This window comes from Haliotis rufescens, unplaced genomic scaffold, assembly GCF_023055435.1.
Source record: "Haliotis rufescens isolate VD_foot unplaced genomic scaffold, xgHalRufe1.0.p SCAF_39, whole genome shotgun sequence".
NCBI classification, from domain to species: Eukaryota; Metazoa; Mollusca; class Gastropoda; order Lepetellida; family Haliotidae; genus Haliotis; species Haliotis rufescens.
In genome coordinates, this window is record NW_025964101.1 from 1,227,592 (window position 1) to 1,248,162 (window position 20,571).

Below are 20,571 nucleotides of genomic sequence, written 5' to 3' on the forward strand. Positions count from 1 at the left end.
GGAGGGAAGGGAATAAGATGAGTTTCTATTATCGGGATGGGGTTGACATTAATCATTAATATAGGAGGGAAGGGAATAAGATGAGTTTCTATTATCGGGATGGGGTTGACATTACTATAGGAGGGAAGGGAATAAGATGAGTTTCTATTATCGGGGTGGGGTTGACATTAATATAGGAGGGAAGGGAATAAGATGAGTTTCTATTATCGGGGTGGGGTTGACATTACTGTAGGAGGGAAGGGAATAAGATGAGTTTCTATTATCGGGGATGGGATGGTCAGCAAAAGGTGGCTTGTGATAGGAAACTACTCATCATTATATGTGTGACCCATGTAAAAGTATAAAGTTGTTTCGTAGGTTCTGGTATCTTCATCACCCCCCAAGGAGTCTTGAGGAACACAGGGTCGGTGGGTCTGTGCATGGTGGTGTGGTCTAGCGGAGCTCTCCTCTCTCTCCTCGGTAAGTACATTTAAGTAAGCAAAACAGTGTCACACAGATGGACGTGGATATAAGCATTATGAATGTATCAGTATCTGTGACGATGGGGGTGTTGGGGTAGCCAAGTGGTTAAAGCGTTCGCTCGTCACGCCGAAGACCCGGGTTCGATTTCCGACATGGGTACAATGTGTGAAGCCCATTTCTGGTGCCCCCGCCGTGATATTGCTGCAATATTGTTAAAAGCGGCGTAAAACAACACTCACTCACTCACTCAATCTGGGACGACGGAATTCCATAACCAAACTACATCTTTTCTGATTATGCACACTTGTCTGATTGTTTCATGACAAATAACGTATCAATTATCAAGTGTCATGTGCTTATATGTCGCTTTTGAAGCATTTTCAGAAAAAGATAAGGAATAATACGGGTTTATACTACAACCTGACTTTAAGTTGTTTTGTTAGGTCAGGCAAGGTGAAGAGGGTTTCATGTCGCGCTTTCAAGGTCATTTCATGTATACACCGGCGTGCATACACGTGTGCGTGCGTGTGTGTGTACGTGCGTGTGTGTCTGCTTGTACTAGCAAGAGCTAATGTTGGTTTTATAGTGCTAGCCCACAGAGATACCATGCCGCAATTTAACATGCATACCTCACTCAGACACAGTACACTGACTCCGAGCCGACCAGTCCTTGTTTTAGCCCCTTAATGCCGAGCGCAAGACAGGGTAACAACAAGTACCATCTCTTAACGTCTTTTCGAATGACGCGGGCGGGGATCGAACCCCGGACCTTCTCTCCGGGCGGACGCTATCCCACTAGACCACGGAGGCGGTCAGTTGGAGACATTGTTTCAATGAGCACCTGTTTAAAATTCGTGCAATTTAAGGCAATAATTACAAATTGTACCCAACGCTACCAATGTACAATATACAGTATTCCACTGTGGCCTTACAATCGCTGTTCGGGCAGACGCCCTATCCGCTACACCACGTAGGCATCCTTTAAGTTGTTAAACCATAGGGAATCTAATGTGCCTGAACTGAAAATATGTTATCCTGTTTCCAGGTTCACTGACCTTTACGGAGTTGACATCTGTCACGCGGACGTCCGGCGGGGAGTACGCCGTGCTGCTGAAAACATTCGGCCCTATCCCTGCCTTCATGTTCGTGTGGTCCATCGAAATCGCCAGGAACCCAGCCTCCCGAGCTGTGCAGACTCTGACATTTGCCGAGTATCTGTCCTCCTTCCTGGAGCTGTGTGGGTCACCTGTCCTTCCCAAGAGGCTCGTAGCGATCTGTGTACTTTGTAAGTGCAGGTTTAATTGTGTTGGTCCACTTCCCGAGAAGTATATAGCTAGTTTGTCTACATAGGTAGTAAATCTGATTCTTCATCGACAAAAGATCGCTAAAAGTCCGTAGAAAGCTTAGCTTGGTAAGTGGTTCCTGATTGTGTTGGCCAAATTCCCGAGAATCACACAGGTAGTTAAATCTGACTTTTCATCTGTATTGATCCACTTAACGTCCAAAGAGACCTAAACTATTTTGCTTTCTTTAAAGGCTGAGTTTTCCAGATGCTTTTTAAGAAATTACTTGTCGTCTCAAAGGTATTCCTCTCTTTTCGCTTCCTCAGTATCAGTATCCATGAATATATCCCCCTTCCAAGAAATCCTTAGCCATTTGATTGCTTTGAAAGTCGTAAGACATTCCTCGAACTGTTTCAACCACCTCTTCAAAAGTACATATTATCCATATATGCCCAAACTGGGTCATGAATGTTTTGTAAAACTAGACAGACTAGATAGTGATATATCTCGTGACCATATATATTTCATTTTGAACTAAGTGTCAAATGAGTTGCCTCATACGACTAGAATCTGACGAGTGAAGTCCAAGAAGGAAACTGAAGAACAAACTACCCATTACAGTAATTAAAGCGATGAAAGTTGTGTTATGATCTTAATGCCTGTACGATCAGACTGTATAATCCTGAGCCAAACATGACAATGTCCCAGTACATGACCTTACATCTGTTGTCCAGTTGTCCTTTCGTTCACCACGTCCTACAGCGTGAAGCTGTCGGCCAGGATACAGGTCTTCTTTACCATAGCCAAGCTGGGAGCTCTTGTTGTGATCATCATCGGAGGGCTGGTCTCCATTGGACAAGGTAGGGACCCGGGCAGATAGTGTCAGGCAGAGAAGCAGAGGCCAGGATGCATGGGCCAAAGTGTGTATGCACTGAATGCACTGCCCTTTTCAGAAAGGTCATCGAAGCAAATAAAGCTGCCACATATTTGGACCTTCCTGTCTGAATAGTGCCCTGGTGGTTGTGTGAGCAAGTTTGGTTTTAATGGCGCTTTCAGTATTTTAGTTAGATCAAGGGTTCTTAACATTATGAAGGGAATGGAAATCTCGGATGTTTACATTTTGGGAGCTGAGAAAACTAATCAATATCGTCAGGTCGATTTGGGATTTGGACTTACGAAACTGGCGTTACGAAGGGATGCAACTCTATCGTCCTAAAGACGGGGAGCGAAGTCAGCAGTGGATAAATAGGGCGCTTGTGTGCCTTCGTGCGTCCCTCTGTGTGTGTGTGCGTGTGAGCGTATGTGTGTGCGTGTGTGCGTGTGTGTGTGTGTGTGTGGCTGCTTGTACAAGTCCATTGAGATACCATGCCGCAGTTTAACATGGATACACTACTCAGACACAGCATACTGATTCCGAGCCGACTGGTCCTTGTGTTATCCCCTTAATGCAGACATGATAACGGCAAGTAACGTCTTTTAACGTCTCTTTGTGTGGCGGAGCCGGAGATCTGCGTATACATTTATGACTTACTAAAACTCTTAGGAGCACAACGTTTCGGAGGTTATACTAACCTAGGTGAATAAATGCTATAAGACAGAGAACATTATGAGGAGCACAACGTTTCGGAGGTTATACTAACCTAGGTGAATAAATGCTATAAGACAGAGAACATTATGAGGAACACAACGTTTCGGAGGTTATACTAACCTAGGTGAATAAATGCTATAAGACAGAGAACATTATGAGGAACACAACGTTTCGGAGGTTATACTAACCTAGGTGAATAAATGCTGTAAGGCAGAGAACATTCTCTCATAGCATTTATTCACGTGATGAAGGAGTAAGTATATACTCCTAAACGTTGTGTTCTTCATAACAAAGAAGCTGACGTCCATAATTTATCTTCCTTACGTGTATGACTTCGAAACGTCTTTCAAACACTTAATACGTACAGATCCTTCTCCTCGCGAATCTGCCAAGCCTATTCTGCGCCAACAAGGGAAAGATGTAGACTAAAAGATCTTTTGATAGTACATATCCCAAGAAATTGCGAATATGTACATCAAATACATGTCTGTATTGCAGTTCGTATAGTTGTCTACAAATGTTTTACTTTTGTGTAACAGGTTTTATTTACAATTGAATCTGTGGTGTTTTCCTATGATGATTCATAGAACAGTTTTTTTTTATATTAAATGATTATTGTTCTCGTGGCTGTGTGGTTGAAGAATTGACTTTGCATCATTGAGGTAACAAGTCAGTGAAAAAAATCAGCTGTGAGCGGAGTGAGGTGAACAGTGCTGAGACTGTTCTCGGCATGCAATGCGATTTAAGTAGCCACTTGAGTGCGTTAAGGAGTTACACTGAATAAAGTGAATGACATCGTCAGTACATGGATTTGTATACACCACGTTCTTCCATCACCCGTGAATACATGTCTGAGCGTGTAGTAGGGACGCGTGTCAATTAAGTCAAGCAAGTAAGCCATGCCTCCTCTTGCAGGGACGTTGTCTGATCTACCAACAGGGTTTGACGGTTCTGTGACCTCGGTTTCCAACATCGCTCTGGCGTACTACTCGGTCATGTTTGCATATGGAGGATGGTAAGCTACAGCCGACCATTTCACATTCGGGTTTGGGTATGTGTAGGGTGGGGTTGTGGGTAAGTGTGGGTGGGGGGTGTTGGGGTTTGGGTATGTGTAGGGTGGGGTTGTGGGTAAGTGTGGGTGGGGGGTGTTGGGGTTTGGGTATGTGTAGGGTGGGGTTGTGGGTTAGTGTGGGTGGGGGGTGTTGGGGTTTGGATATGTGTAGGGTGGGGTTGTGGGTAAGTGTGGGTGGGGGGTGTTGGGGTTTGGGTATGTGTAGGGTGGGGTTGTGGGTAAGTGTGGGTGGGGGGTGTTGGGGTTTGGGTATGTGTAGGGTGGGGTTGTGGGTAAGTGTGGGTGGGGGGGTGGTGGGGTTTGGGTATGTGTAGGGTGGGGTTGTGGGTAAGTGTGGGTTGGGGTTGTTGGTAAGTGTGGGGGTGGGGTTTGGTGAAGGTATGTGTGGCGTAAGGGGTATTGTGTAGGGGGGGGGGGGGTTGTGGGTACGTGTTGTATAAGGGGTATTGTGTGGGGTTTGGTGAAGGTACGTGTGGTGTAAGGGGTATGTGTGGGGGTGGGTTGGGGTGAAGGTATGTGTGCGCAGGGTGTGGGTATGTGTGGGGTGGAGTTTTATGCGTGGGTATGTGTTTGGTGTGGTGTGGTTTGAGAATGTGTGGGGCGTGGGGTGGATATGTGTGTGGGTGTGGTGTGTTTTGGGGTGGGAATAGTGGGGTCGGGTGTCGGTCGGCCACTTACCTGCAACTGATGTGGGAAAAGAAAAACAACAATACCAAGTCATACCACTCCTCCCTTTTGATTATTGTCATAAAATCAGTGTATGGGTGTGCAGGTCATATTTGACATTGGCAGACGAACCTGTGGTCAGTCCTGAAGTTCATGTACTAGTTATGACAGACCCAACCAGCTGCATCTGTCCATGGTACTCCACCATCTGTCCATGATACTCCACCATATGATGTCCTTTTGTCCCTTAAAAATATCAAGAAATGCAATGTAAGTGAATTACAAATGGTTCTTTTCAATAAACAGAACGTTTCATTTAGAAGACGTTCATCGTAAAGCTACACATGTATAACATATGCAAAGCATACATTTTCAAAGCTCGGAATTATGACAAATGGTAACATTTATAGTTTAAACCATCCCTGTATTGATGGCAGATGTATGATGTGTGGGAGGCAAAGTCAGACAAAACAAAAATTGAATCGCTTAATCCGGAAACAAACCCGATTCGTTTGAGCTTGTTGCCAATGAAAAAAACATTAATAGAGAACTTCTTGATAAAACAAGGGGCAAGCTCATCATGTGCATGCTGTATAGACACCGAACACACAAAGTTTATGTTTCCATGGAAAATATTAAATTGACTATGATTAACAAACACACATGTTATGGATAACAACTCCTTTGATAAAAAAATACCTTGTGAATCGGCCTTCAAAACGCCAACACATCACGTTCTGAGAACAACAAGTCACCAGTTCAGCATTTGTCTGATGTGTGCACGAAAGTTTTCGAAGATAGGCTGGACGGTTTATGAGTTATGTTCGGACAGGAGCCGTGATACTGTTTCTACAATATCATATAACCATGTATGTTTGTTCAGTACATGCACACATTTGATTTGGAGAAATCATATGTACTTTTTGTCTTTCAAGGAACAATGTCAACTTCTTGATAGAGGAGGTGAAGAACCCACAGAGGTACTGAGTCACAGTGTATCATATATATATATATACTCATTAGTGTATCATATATATAATGGATTGTGTTAAAGCAATCCAACAAACGTAGTATCACAACCCAATAAATATGCAAATGAGGACATCAAGCAGAAATACTTTTGATAAGCTCCATATCGACGCGATGCCTGCTTGCTCGAAAAAAGCCTTTTGCCTATCGGTCCAAACGGAATTCAGATGGACGGTTCCCGACCGGCGAGTGCCAATGTAACCAAATATGGCTGCGACTCGTTTGCACTATATTAAGATTGGGGCGGTTCTTTGTAATCCCATGCGATATATAATGTTACTTAACTGATTGAAAATATGACGAAAACTTCGATTATGTTAAGATGTGATGAAGCAATAATACCCTCTTGTGTTGCCATTTTATAAATATGTTTTAGGAGTAAAAACTATTTATTATGCACACCAAAGGCTCGCATACAATTTTCATTCCAAATATATATTACATTACGTATATTACGTTCTACATAAAACACATTCGCCAAATAATCCTTTAAGTTAGATATCGACCTGTCGATTTGGGCTTAATTTCGACCATAGCATACAGACCCGTGAAGATACGGGTAGGGAATAGATTTTCAGCAACCCTTGCATGCCGTAAGAGGCGACTAACAGGATCGGGTGGTCAGGATCGCATTCTTGGTTGATACATGTAATCGTATCCTAAATGCATTCATCGATGCTCATGATGTCAATCACTGAGTTGTCTGGTCCATACTCGATTAATTACAGACCATTGTAATACAGCCTGAATGTTGCTGAGTGCCGCGTTAAACAACTTAACATCATAGCTTACAACGCCATGGTCTAACAATCACTATGTCGTCACTATGGACTAGCATTCCGCTTGTATGGAACTACCCAAACAAAATTGAAACAAAATACATTATTTTTAGTTAATCACCAAGATAGTAAAGTAATAATGTTCACAGTATTTAGATATAACACTTTTTATCATACGATATATAATTCTGTAAGAGAAACCTATAACCAATTACAGAATGACTTTAATCTGTTGAGCAACAGTGAACTGGATCTAATGTTCACGCAGATGTCTCTGAACAATCGGTGTTCTTAACTTCCAGAAACGGACCTCTGTCGAGTATAATCGGCGTGGCGGTAGTCGGCGTTGTCTACATCCTCACCAACGTCTCCTACCTTGCTGTCATGACCCGTGAGGAGCTGTATCAATCATCGGCTGTCGCACAGGTACATGTAATGAAACATGGGTTCCATCAATACTCGTTTGTTTGTTGTTTGTGCTGCCGCACTCAGCAATATTCCAGCTATATGAGGGCGACCGCCTCCGTCGTCTTGTGGTAGAGCGTCCGCCCGGAGAGCGGAAGGTCCAGGGTTCGATCCCGGGCCGCGTCATACAAAAAGACGTTAAAAGATTGTACTTGTTGTTACCCTGTCTGGCGCTCGGCATTAAGGGGTTAAAACAAGGACTGGTCGGCTCGGAGTCAGTATACTGTGTCTGAGTGGGGTATTCATGTTAAACTGCGGCATGGTATCTCAGTGAGCTAGCACTATAAATCGGCATCAGTCCGGACTAGTACAAGCAGCCACACACACACATACACGTGCATGCACGTCGCTATATAAGTGCAATAATCTTGGACGCGACGTTAAACCCAATTTCACCTCACCTCACCTATATGAGGGCTGTCTGTAAATAATCGAGTCTGGACCAGACAATCCAGTCATTGACATCATGATCATCGGTCCACGTAATTGGGAGCCTGACCCCCGATCCCGTTAGTCGCCTCTTACGACAAGCATGGTCGCCTTTTATAGCAAGCATGGGTTGCTGAAGACCTATTCTACCCCGGATCTTCACGGGCCCATCAATACTGGTATTGATCATACTCTGGTATTGATTGTCTGACAGATCAGGATGTTGGCTAATGGCTATACATAGGATTGAATGTCCGTGTGTTGTGTTTGTATACACACTGTGCACGTGGGTGGTTCAGTCCTCAGATGCGTTACGAGTTGTGTCCCTTGTGTACCAGGAACTTAAGATCGCGGGTTCGAAGCCCGGTTCACCTTGATTATGTTAATAAGTTTGTCAGCACCAAACCGGTACTGGTAGCTTTCGAAAACCTGCAGCTTCGGGCTTTCCTCCAACACCAACCCGAGACGCTGTGATGTAACTGGAACACTGTTCCAGCGGCGTAAAAGTCCACTCACTCACTTCAGTTTAGTCACCACCATATCCATGGTAGTAGTAAAGGTCAACGACCTACACCGCTGCGGGTTCCCTCACACATGAAGCTGACAAACCGTGATGTATTGAAACCCACTTCACTCACTTTCTCACTGTTTCCAACCAGACATGGGGAGACAGGGTCCTTGGTTCCTACTCGTGGATTATCCCAATCGCCGTCATGATGTCAGTGTACGGCAGCTCTAATGGTGGAATAGGCACAGCTTCCAGGTGAGCGGTACTTTGAGGGAGTGTGTATCTAAACATTATTGTGTACGGCAGCTCTAATGGTAGAATAGGCACAGCTTCCAGGTGAGCGGTGCTTTGAGGGAGTGTGTATCTAAACATTATTGTGTACGGCAGCTCTAATGGTAGAATAGGCACAGCTTCCAGGTGAGCGGTGCTTTGAGGGAGTGTGTATCTAAACATTATTGTGTACGGCAGCTCTAATGGTGGAATAGGCACAGCTTCCAGGTGAGCGGTACTTTGAGGGAGTGTGTATCTAAACATTATTGTGTACGGCTAAAACGAGTCACATACTCGCGATACTTTGTGTCTAGATACGAATATCCTTTCGTGAGATTGTATAATGTAGCAAAAAATAGATATGAGAGGGTCGTGTTGTATAAAATGAATTGTAAAGTATGATAACGACCCCTTTGGCCCAAGTGATTTGTCAGTGACACATGTCAAGCTGCAAAAGTGTGTTTTTTACTGTAACAACTTACACGTCCCTGTTTATAGTGATAATAACTCACAAAGACCTGTCTATAGCGGTAACGACGAAAGCTTGTAAATAATGTAGCAGTATATACAGGCGTGTTTATATCGCTTTTAACGTGCTGTGGTATGTTTATAGAGACAGACCGCCTCCGTGGTCTAGTGGTAGAGCGTCCGCCCGGAGAGCGGAGGGTCCGGGGTTCGATCCCAAACGTCATGCCAAACGTTAAAGGATGGTACTTGTTGTTACCCTGTCTGGCGCTCGGCATTAAGGGGCTAAAACAAGGACTGGTCGTCTCGGAGTCAGTATCATGTGTCTGAGTGGGGTATTCATGTTAAACTGCGGCATGGTATCCCAGTGTGCTAGCACTATAAATCGGCATCAGTCCGGACTAGTACAAGCAGCCACACACACGTGCATGCACGTCGCTACATAAGTGCAATAATCTTGGACGCGACTTTAAAACCCATTTCATTTCACCTTATAGAGAACAATTGACATTGGTGACTTGAATCAAGAGTCCTCTCTTTGTTTGACATTCTGTACATGCAATATGTTTTCGGTACTCTAGTAGAAGGTCATGATATTTAGCCAAGGTTTTTTTGTGTCATTTCTCAACATAACATTCCTCCTATATGAATTTGTCGCTACTTTGACGGAGATGTTTACATTTTTAACAGTTTTACTACATCGTCGAGTTTGTCAGTACAGGAGGTAGACCTACCCAATAACACTTCGTGAGTGAGTGAGCAAGTGAGTGAGCGAGCGAGTATGGTTTTACGCCGCCTTTAGAATATTTCAGCAATATCATGTCACCAGAAATGGGCTTCACACATTGTGTACCAATGTGGGGAGTCGAACCCAGGTCTTCGGCGAAACGAGCGAACGCTTTAACCACAAGGCTATCCCACCGCCCAACACTTCATGAAAGCACATGTATGAATAGAATCAAGCCCCCACCTTTGCTCTTCCTTCATCTTAGAATACAGTTCGCAGCAGCCCGAGATGGGAACTGGTGGGAGTTTCTGTCTTTCGTCAACGTGAAGAGGTTAACACCCATGCCAGCAATCATTTGTCACGTGAGTACGAGTAAATGTTGTTTTACGTCACTAGTTTTGTTTGTTTGTTGTTTAACGCCGCACTCAGCAATATTCCAGCTATATGACGGTGGTCTGTAAAATAAACTAGTCTGGACCAGACAATCCAGTGATTGACATCATGAGCATCGACCCACGTAATTGGGATCGATGGCATGTATCAACCAAGTCAGCGAGCCTGACCAACCGATCCCGTTAGTCGCCTTTTACGACAAGCATAGTCGCCTTTTACGGCAAGTATGGGTTTCTGAAGACCTATTCTACCCCGGAATCTTCACGGGTCACGTCACTAGTAATACATCTATCTGGTATACACCTTGGTCATCTAATCTCCAAGTATAGATTTGAGTGATCAGCCAATGTATGTCGAGGCCATGTTGCGGCCATGTTGAGGCCATGTTGCGGCCATGTTGAGGCCATGTTGCGGCCATGTTGAGGCCATGTTGAGGCCATGTTGCGGCGATCTCGTATGACAACAATCGTTTTACCTTTGACCATCTGCTGAATTCTGAAGGGGACGAAAACCCTCTGAACGTATCCCTTGTGATGAAAGTTTAACTGCCAACCACATTCGTCTTGATTGAGCGGACGTAGCAATCACAAGGGATTCGTATTACAAGGCAGCGAGTGGTCTGTAAAATAATTGTAAAAAGTACCTTGCAGTTCATGAATTTGTCTATATTGTATTACTTTTAACCGCACCGGGTGCTTTTTATTGTTTCTGTAATATTTACCTAACTATTTTACTGTACATCGTTTTAATCAATATATAATTTGCTCTCGTCTCGATATGGCTGAGGGGTGGTCGGCTAGCCTAGTGGTTAAAGCGTTCGCTCGTCACGCCGAGGACCCAAGTTCGATTCCCGACATGGGCACATAAGCCTATTTCTGGTATTCCCGCCGTGATATTGCTGGAATACAGCTAAAAGCGGCGTAAAACCATACTCACTCGTTCTCTATATGGCTGAGATATTACTGATGCAATGTTAGATTTATAATAGAAGCTACAAAAGCTTTTTTATATAAAAAAAATCTCTGCCAAAAGAGTCGATTGTACGATTCCGACTACATCGTAGCATGTGTTTATGGATCACTATCAAATAGTGATGACACCAGGTGTCCGTCACCCACTCTAGTCTCCTGTGTTGATGTTTGGCTGCAGGTGCTGATCGCTGCCTTCATGGTACTGCAGGGATTCATCACCAGCCTCATCACCTCTGTATTTTCTAATCTAAGCACATGTCCCATGCGTTGTTGTTTGGCTGCAGGTGCTGATCGCTGCCTTCATGGTACTGCGGGGCTCCATCACCAGCCTCGTCACCTCTGTATTTTCTAATCTAAGCTCATGTCCCATGCGTTGTTGTTTGGCTGCAGGTGCTGATCGCTGCCTTCATGGTACTGCGGGGCTCCATCACCAGCCTCGTCACCTCTGTATTTTCTGATCTAAGCTCATGTCCCATGTGTTGATGTTTGGCTGCAGGTGCTGATCGCTGCCTTCATGGTTCTGCAGGGCTCCATCACCAGCCTCGTCACCTCTGTATTTTCTGATCTAAGCTCATGTCCCATGTGTTGATGTTTGGCTGCAGGTGCTGATCGCTGCCTTCATGGTTCTGCAGGGCTCCATCACCAGCCTCGTCACCTCTGTATTTTCTAATCTAAGCTCATGTCCCATGCGTTGTTGTTTGGCTGCAGGTGCTGATCGCTGCCTTCATGGTACTGCGGGGCTCCATCACCAGCCTCGTCACCTCTGTATTTTCTGATCTAAGCTCATGTCCCATGTGTTGATGTTTGGCTGCAGGTGCTGATCGCTGCCTTCATGGTTCTGCAGGGCTCCATCACCAGCCTCGTCACCTCTGTATTTTCTGATCTAAGCTCATGTCCCATGTGTTGATGTTTGGCTGCAGGTGCTGATCGCTGCCTTCATGGTTCTGCAGGGCTCCATCACCAGCCTCGTCACCTCTGTATTTTCTAATCTAAGCTCATGTCCCATGCGTTGTTGTTTGGCTGCAGGTGCTGATCGCTGCCTTCATGGTACTGCGGGGCTCCATCACCAGCCTCGTCACCTCTGTATTTTCTGATCTAAGCTCATGTCCCATGTGTTGATGTTTGGCTGCAGGTGCTGATCGCTGCCTTCATGGTACTGCGGGGCTCCATCACCAGCCTCGTCACCTCTGTATTTTCTGATCTAAGCTCATGTCCCATGTGTTGATGTTTGGCTGCAGGTGCTGATCGCTGCCTTCATTGTTCTGCGGGGCTCCATCACCAGCCTCGTCACCTCTGTATTTTCTGATCTAAGCTCATGTCCCATGTGTTGATGTTTGGCTGCAGGTGCTGATCGCTGCCTTCATGGTTCTGCAGGGCTCCATCACCAGCCTCGTCACCTCTGTATTTTCTGATCTAAGCTCATGTCCCATGTGTTGATGTTTGGCTGCAGGTGCTGATCGCTGCCTTCATGGTTCTGCAGGGCTCCATCACCAGCCTCGTCACCTCTGTATTTTCTAATCTAAGCTCATGTCCCATGCGTTGTTGTTTGGCTGCAGGTGCTGATCGCTGCCTTCATGGTACTGCGGGGCTCCATCACCAGCCTCGTCACCTCTGTATTTTCTGATCTAAGCTCATGTCCCATGTGTTGATGTTTGGCTGCAGGTGCTGATCGCTGCCTTCATGGTACTGCGGGGCTCCATCACCAGCCTCGTCACCTCTGTATTTTCTGATCTAAGCTCATGTCCCATGTGTTGATGTTTGGCTGCAGGTGCTGATCGCTGCCTTCATGGTTCTGCAGGGCTCCATCACCAGCCTCGTCACCTCTGTATTTTCTGATCTAAGCTCATGTCCCATGTGTTGATGTTTGGCTGCAGGTGCTGATCGCTGCCTTCATGGTTCTGCAGGGCTCCATCACCAGCCTCGTCACCTCTGTATTTTCTGATCTAAGCTCATGTCCCATGTGTTGATGTTTGGCTGCAGGTGCTGATCGCTGCCTTCATGGTACTGCGGGGCTCCATCACCAGCCTCGTCACCTCTGTATTTTCTGATCTAAGCTCATGTCCCATGTGTTGATGTTTGGCTGCAGGTGCTGATCGCTGCCTTCATGGTTCTGCGGGGCTCCATCACCAGCCTCGTCACCTCTGTATTTTCTGATCTAAGCTCATGTCCCATGTGTTGATGTTTGGCTGCAGGTGCTGATCGCTGCCTTCATGGTTCTGCAGGGCTCCATCACCAGCCTCGTCACCTCTGTATTTTCTAATCTAAGCTCATGTCCCATGCGTTGTTGTTTGGCTGCAGGTGCTGATCGCTGCCTTCATGGTACTGCGGGGCTCCATCACCAGCCTCGTCACCTCTGTATTTTCTGATCTAAGCTCATGTCCCATGTGTTGATGTTTGGCTGCAGGTGCTGATCGCTGCCTTCATGGTACTGCGGGGCTCCATCACCAGCCTCGTCACCTCTGTATTTTCTGATCTAAGCTCATGTCCCATGTGTTGATGTTTGGCTGCAGGTGCTGATCGCTGCCTTCATGGTTCTGCGGGGCTCCATCACCAGCCTCATCACCTCTGTATTTTCTGATCTAAGCTCATGTCCCATGTGTTGATGTTTGGCTGCAGGTGCTGATCGCTGCCTTCATGGTTCTGCAGGGCTCCATCACCAGCCTCATCACCTTCCTAAGTTTCACCAGCTGGGTCTTCTACTGTGTTTGCGGTCTCTGCTGTATTGTACTGAGGTTTAAAGTGAAGGACGACCCGAAACGAGTAAAGGTATTGTGTGATCCCACTGATGGTGGGTTCGAATCCCGGTACGGCCTGATTATATTGTAGGTTTGTCAGCACCATACCCGTAGGTATCACAAAAGAGGTAAATGTCTTAACCTGCATCGCCGCCAACCTCCAATATAAGGCTGACATGCCGCGGTATAACATAAATACTGTTCATCATGGCGTTAAACACAACTCACTCACTGTTCGTTGTCCTATCTCGACACACCTTAAACATATAAAATGTCAATGCCAGAGATCTAACCAGATTCCATTGGGCATAAAAGGAAAAATAGCGGTGAAAAGTATAGGCGTGGATCACTGACAATCAGTGATGACACCAGGTTACCCTGAACAAGGTAAGCATGCCCTGCCCTACCGGCAACACCCGACACTCTCACATTAGCATAAAAAATTACCAACTCGACTGTGGCAGTTACAGATTTTGAATATTTCTTGTATTTTACCCTTTAAGTATAATTCATGTACATAATTAAATGCAGTTTTAGTCACCTTATTGTATTTCTCAGCCTACCTTAAACACTACACTATCAGTCACAGCCCTTTTTCTTAGCATGCTTACTGCATGGTTAGTTTGTGAATCTCACACCCTGTGAACTAAGACTTCAGCCTTTCCCTACTCAAGCCCTTTTGTCTATATGGCCAGTTTGGGTACTGAGCCATGCTGTATACTGGACACCTAAGAAGGACTCAGGTCACTTCTCATATACCTTTCAAAGGATAAACATATTTATCATTTAACTTAAGCATTTTACATGACATAAGCTTATGACATAAAAACATGTATGTCATACCCCAATGACATAAGTATGCAAATTAGATATGCAAATGAGATAACCGGAAGAGCGAGCGGTTTGATTTGAAACTATATATTATAAGTGAAGTTACACCAGAGATATAATCAGATTACACAGAATCGTTGTTGTTACGGTTATTAAAGTTTCAATTATTCTGCAAAAGTCTGTTCAAGTATTTTGTTTAAAATAATCCGAGGAACCTTTTTTCTCAGCGAATTGTTTTTTTTGGTTTACATGGCTATGGAAAACATGTATCACTACGCACGATCTATACGTAAGATTTCGACAAGTTGCTGATGTTAATGTTTAATGCAATTATTCTTTAATTTGGAAGCAAAAATGTGAAAATGATAAATAGAATTCATCACTCGTGTTTTTTAATATGGGAAATATCAACCTCGTCCCGTTTATCGGTATTTGCCTCGCCAAAGGCTCGGCAAATACCGATTAACTAAGACTCGGTTGATATTTCCCATATTAAAAAACACTCGTGATGAATCCTCTATGTATATTCTCGTTCGTTATTTGCAAGGATCTCTTTGGGGAACTTTGGATCAAATTTCAAGACGAGTGTTGTACTACTGTGTAGACACCTGACGCGGCATCGTCCCCAGGTGTGATGTCATCCCATACCCACACACCTGGGTGGGTTTTACGTTCATACCATCTGGGATTAAATATTGGCCATTGAAGAACACCGTAGCGCCTGTTGTCATTCGTGACCAACTCGTGTTATTCCGGGACAAGCCGAATAGCGACTCGTGCCCCTCTCATAGCCATTTTTGGGACCGGGATCCGTCTTAGCGCAATCGGGCATATCCAAAACAATTGTCAACTCGTTGCGTAATGGTTCACATATATTTCCCCATATATTATTTATGTTTCAGATGCAATTTAAAGCACATCTGGACATGTGGAATTATACAGTATGATTGAACACATTTAACTGTGTCTTGGGTATATTTTAGATGCAAGACATGTGTAAAATCAAATATTATTTCTGAGGGATTCTTTGATGAATAACTTGAAATCAAACGCGCATTCTGATTGGTTTGTCGTATTTTCGCACATAACATTCATCGATAGGGGGACGAGTCTTCTTGCAGGTTACGGAAAGGGGCGAGTGGTGACGAATGCGCCTGTTGTCTGTGTGTCTGACACAGTCCTGCTACACGCCTATGTATGTGTTACTTAACCTGACCCTTCCTTTCAGGTTCCTATCATCATCCCCACAATCTTCATGCTGTGGTGTCTGTTCCTGGTTGTTGCCCCTATTGTAGAGAATCCACGTGTTGAGCTGCTGTATGCAGCCATATTCGTCGTTGGTGGCCTCGTCATCTATTTCCCACTCATCTACTTCGACTTAAAACCAAAATGGTTTGGTATGTATAGAATATCCCTGAAATGACGCGACATCCATACAGTGTATCAGTACCATGTATTTACTTTCAGCGACAGTTCATTGGTGGTATAATAATCAATTTAACTCACTTTGGCACATCAACATTCTAAAGTATCAGTTAAACAAACGATAACAATCATTTCCATTCTACTCCTTTTACTACTACTCCTTTTACTACTACTACTACTACTACTACTACTACTACTACTACTACTACTACTACTACTAATAATAATAATAATAATGATAATAATAATAAATATCGACTGAAAGCAGAGTCATTTGTACGACTTCGACTACTTAATAAGAGTGTGTTTATCAAATAGTGATGATACCAGGTGTTCGCGAAAAGGATAGCGTATTCGATCCTACCGGTTGCACCGGTCACAAACACATGCAAAGGCAAGGCAAGTGTTCACCTAAAAACTAAACGGAGACAAATGGTACAAGTCTAAAACGGGAATAACAGCAGACTTCATTTTTGTCAAAGGTGGCAATGTCCTCCACATGTCTACCGTAATACTTTTTTTAAAGTCGTATGACGCTCTTTGAAATCTTAGAAAGAGCATGCTCGGATATACCTAAACAAATGTGAAATGTAAACACCAAGGGCCGGAATATTGCTCGACATAAAGGGAACGGTGACTACTGGAAAGGTTTTTGTCATTCTTCTTGTCACACAGTCTTGAGGAGAATTCTTTGTCACTATGAATCGTTATGCATGCATCTACAGATTGGGTCTCTTTTATCTTTAGTTCAGGTGGGTAGATCAGTAGAAGGGAATTGGCTATTTGACCATAATTGAACGATATCAGATCATCGATTTAGCTGAACTCGTACAGATCAACAAGAAGGGCAGCACAATTGGTGTTCATGAGAATGCGTTCCTATTATCATAGTTCTTTCATAGAGTATACAATGTAAGAAGAGACTCATTTTCCATCACTCACACCTCAATCTCTCCCATGTTTGCTTACAGAAAAGATAGAGATGTATCTTCAGCTGCTGCTGGAGGTTGCGCCAAGCACATATGTGGACACTTCCTGAGAAGATGGGCCACAAGTTCATTTAGCCAGATTAGCAATAACATTGGGACACAAAAACTGTGTACATGCTCATCGTTGCTTGGGATTCGTTGCTACCTCAACTTCTAGCATCACACCAAACTCGGATGGGTGTGTACAGAGATTATACCGCACGAGTGTCTGACACGTACCACTGATCTTACAAGTTGTTGTTAAACGTAACTAACAAAAGAAAGCGAGTTAGATACGTTCTGAAACACATATTTATAAGATAAATGGTACATGTCAGGAACGAGTGCAGTAATGTTTCTTACACGACCTAAAATCGCATCAAATCGATGCATATTTTGTCTATTCTCGTGAGCACAGTGGCACATTAATACATAACACAACGGTCATGAGTGACGTCATCCAGCTTACTGCTCACTACTCATGCCTGGCGTGACCCTCCACAAAATACGTTTCAGCTTATCTCTGGATTACGAAGATGATAATGTAACTCGATAAGATTCAAAGAATGTTTATCAAACACTCGAAAACCAAAACCTTTCGATACAGACGTAGGTGAATTGTTTAAAGCACGAGAATCGTATCAACGAATTACAAAAAGGAACGTAGTCCTTCATGATATGACCTGAGGTCATCACCATGGAGTAGGGACTCGGACCTGGAATTCGATCCCCCACATATGTTTGAGGTACGTTGTCTCAGTACACAGACCCGAGTAAGGCGATCCTGGTACATGTGTATCATATTCCACTTCAAATGCCTGTGTCTCATTGTCTGAATACCTTGGTGACAAAACTTCAGTCCTTTCGTTGAAGCTTGCACTCGAAAGACTTGTACAGTGATAGACAATCTTGTGTGACGTTTGCTGAGTTCCTTGGCCATCTTGTCTCTGCCACCATGACCAGTAGCAACATCCACTCTCTTGATGACGTCAAGGGTCTCCTGTTCTTGTTGGTGTACTGTACGCCGCCACACTGTAGTATTTCCTATTTCTTCCGATGATAAACCGAGGAGCAAAGGAACTTTACCTCTCAGCTGATTTTATCATATATTTTATTTTCAATTATAAATTTATTTTTTTTTAAAAATATCTTAAGTTAAAGTATATAAATATCATACCGAGAATATAAACTTTATTGGCACTTAGTCAGCACTCAATGAATACTTCCACATCGTTTTATTTATTTATTATAATTTGATTTAAAACTTTTGAGTGCGTGAGTGAGTGAGTGAGTGAGTGAGTGAGTATGGCTTACGGCGCTTTTTAGCAATATTCCAGCAATATCACGGCGGGGGGACACCAGAATTGGGCTTCACACATTGTACTAAAACTTCTGAAGGGCGGTGAGACACGAGGGGCGTTCAATAAGTTTTGCAATTTGCATTTGTGTTTAAAGCGTTCGATCGCCACGCCGAAGACCCGGGTTTGATTTCCCTTATGGCTACAATGTGTGAAACCAATAACCGGTGTACTCCCCCGCCATATTGCTGGAATATTGCTACAGGCGGCGTAAAATCCAACTCACTCACTCATTCGCTCACTTTAACTTTAAATATTATTAAACAAACCTTTCTCATTATACACAACTACTGATATGTATCTTTGAAAATCAATAAATGTTTCTTTTTTTAAAACAATTTTACAACATTTCAAACGTGGTAGGGGTCATGTGGACTTCATTGAACCAATAGGTGATGACATAAGTTTTCCCAGCCGGAGATAAACGTTTGCAAAATGTGTCAGGAATGAGTGATGATTAAATGGACATAATCACATGACACTTCTTTCAATTTTCAATTACACACGAAAAACAAACAAGGTACATTACCTGATGGTCCTCAGTATAATACAGCCGTGGCTTCTAATATCTCACCTGTGGTTGTGCAGTCCTCTTAAACCTTTGTTTTTAACAGTGATCACTAATCGTTCCAAAAATGTCAAACTTATGTGTTATTTTTACTAATCCTTTCTTTTTAATAAACCACTTAACATTGTTATATTGATACAATGAATAATTCCTGTTCTTCTTATTGCTACAGGGGCGGTCGGGTAGCCTAGTGGTTAAAGCGTTAGCTCGTCACGCCGAAGACCCGGGTTCGATTCCCGACATGGGTACAATGTGTGAAGCCCATTTCTGGTGTCCCCCGCCGTGATATTGCTGGAATATTGCTAAAAGCGGCGTAAAACCTCACTCACTCACTCTTATTGCTACAGATAATCTCTTCACAGTTAATTCAGTGAACATCAAAGAGGGAGTGACGCTCTGTTATTACAAATCTAATGACGTAAGCTAATTCTAATGTCAATTTATTTCAGGGAATGTGTTTAAAAGACTTTTTGTTGGATCAGGGAATATGATTAATACCTGAAAACTTTAAGGATTATGTATATTATCCTGAAAATTCCAGAGATTATACACATTCCGTGATTAGCCATAGTCCCTGTAACATATAGATGGAGGATGAAGGTGTCTACCAGCCTCCTTCACGTGCATTTCATTTGTTCAGCGCTGACGTCATGTTGCAGGACACAATCATGGCGGGGAGCTACACGCCATCGCTTGTAGATTTTATTGTGATATATTATTCATGTGTCTCTTTTTACATTTATATTTTATTTATACAGATTAAAACGGTTAATAGTCTGCAGAGTGTTTTGTTTGTTTGTTGCTTAACGCCGCACTCAGCAATATTCCAGCTTTTTGACGGCGGTCTGTAAATAATTAAGCCTGGACGAGGCAATCCAGTGATTGACATCATGAGCATCGATCCACGCAATTGGGATACGATGACATGCATCAACCATGTCAGCGTAATTGATCATCCGATCCTGTTAGTCGCCTCTTACGACAAGCATAGTCGCCTCTTATGCTGAAGACCTGTTCTACCCCGGATATTCACGGGTTTCTTCAGAATGTGGGTCGGTTTTGGACTCTGCATGAGCGACATGACGTCACGACTCGTACATGACAATACAGAGGCTGATTCTGAAAATAATTGAGGTGCGTATAATACCCATGTCATGAAGTGGCTTGGTCGAGAGAACAAATCAACACGTTAGTGAGTGAGTGAGTGAGTTGGGTTTAACGCCGCTTTTAACAGTATTCCAGTTATATGACGGCATGTCAGCTTAATGTGGGAGGAAAGCCCGAAGTGATGCAGGTCTCAGACGTTTACCACTTCGGTGAAACCCACGAGAACGGGTATGGTGCTGACAAACCTAGAAACATAATCGGGGCGAACCGGGATTCGAACCCACAATCATAGGTTTCTGGCGTACCAAAAGGACGCAACTCTGCACAGCGAATTGCGGCGCCTTAGACGACTGGGCCACCCGTGCCCCCTATTAGCACGTTAGGTGACCCCTCTGGAGCTGCCCGTGAAACGTATCCCTGAAAGCAGCAGCAGTCAGAGATCTTTGTATGTTAAAATAGTCGTACATGTTAT

General features: G+C 43.9%; 1 protein-coding gene across 1 annotated transcript in view; it reads left to right on the top strand.

Moving 5' to 3' along the window:
- LOC124147232 (b(0,+)-type amino acid transporter 1-like) overlaps positions 1-18,930 on the top strand; it is a 34,287-nt gene extending 15,357 nt beyond the window's left edge. The window contains exons 3-13 of the mRNA XM_048381524.1: positions 358-459; positions 1,508-1,747; positions 2,480-2,605; positions 4,249-4,348; positions 6,007-6,051; positions 7,182-7,305; positions 8,433-8,536; positions 10,009-10,105; positions 13,724-13,873; positions 15,902-16,070; positions 17,070-18,930. Of these exons, the coding sequence (XP_048237481.1) occupies positions 358-459; positions 1,508-1,747; positions 2,480-2,605; positions 4,249-4,348; positions 6,007-6,051; positions 7,182-7,305; positions 8,433-8,536; positions 10,009-10,105; positions 13,724-13,873; positions 15,902-16,070; positions 17,070-17,137 (1,325 nt within the window). The 3' untranslated portion in view covers positions 17,138-18,930. The remainder of the gene's footprint in view (positions 1-357; positions 460-1,507; positions 1,748-2,479; positions 2,606-4,248; positions 4,349-6,006; positions 6,052-7,181; positions 7,306-8,432; positions 8,537-10,008; positions 10,106-13,723; positions 13,874-15,901; positions 16,071-17,069) is intronic.
- The last annotated feature ends 1,641 nt before the right edge of the window (positions 18,931-20,571 follow it).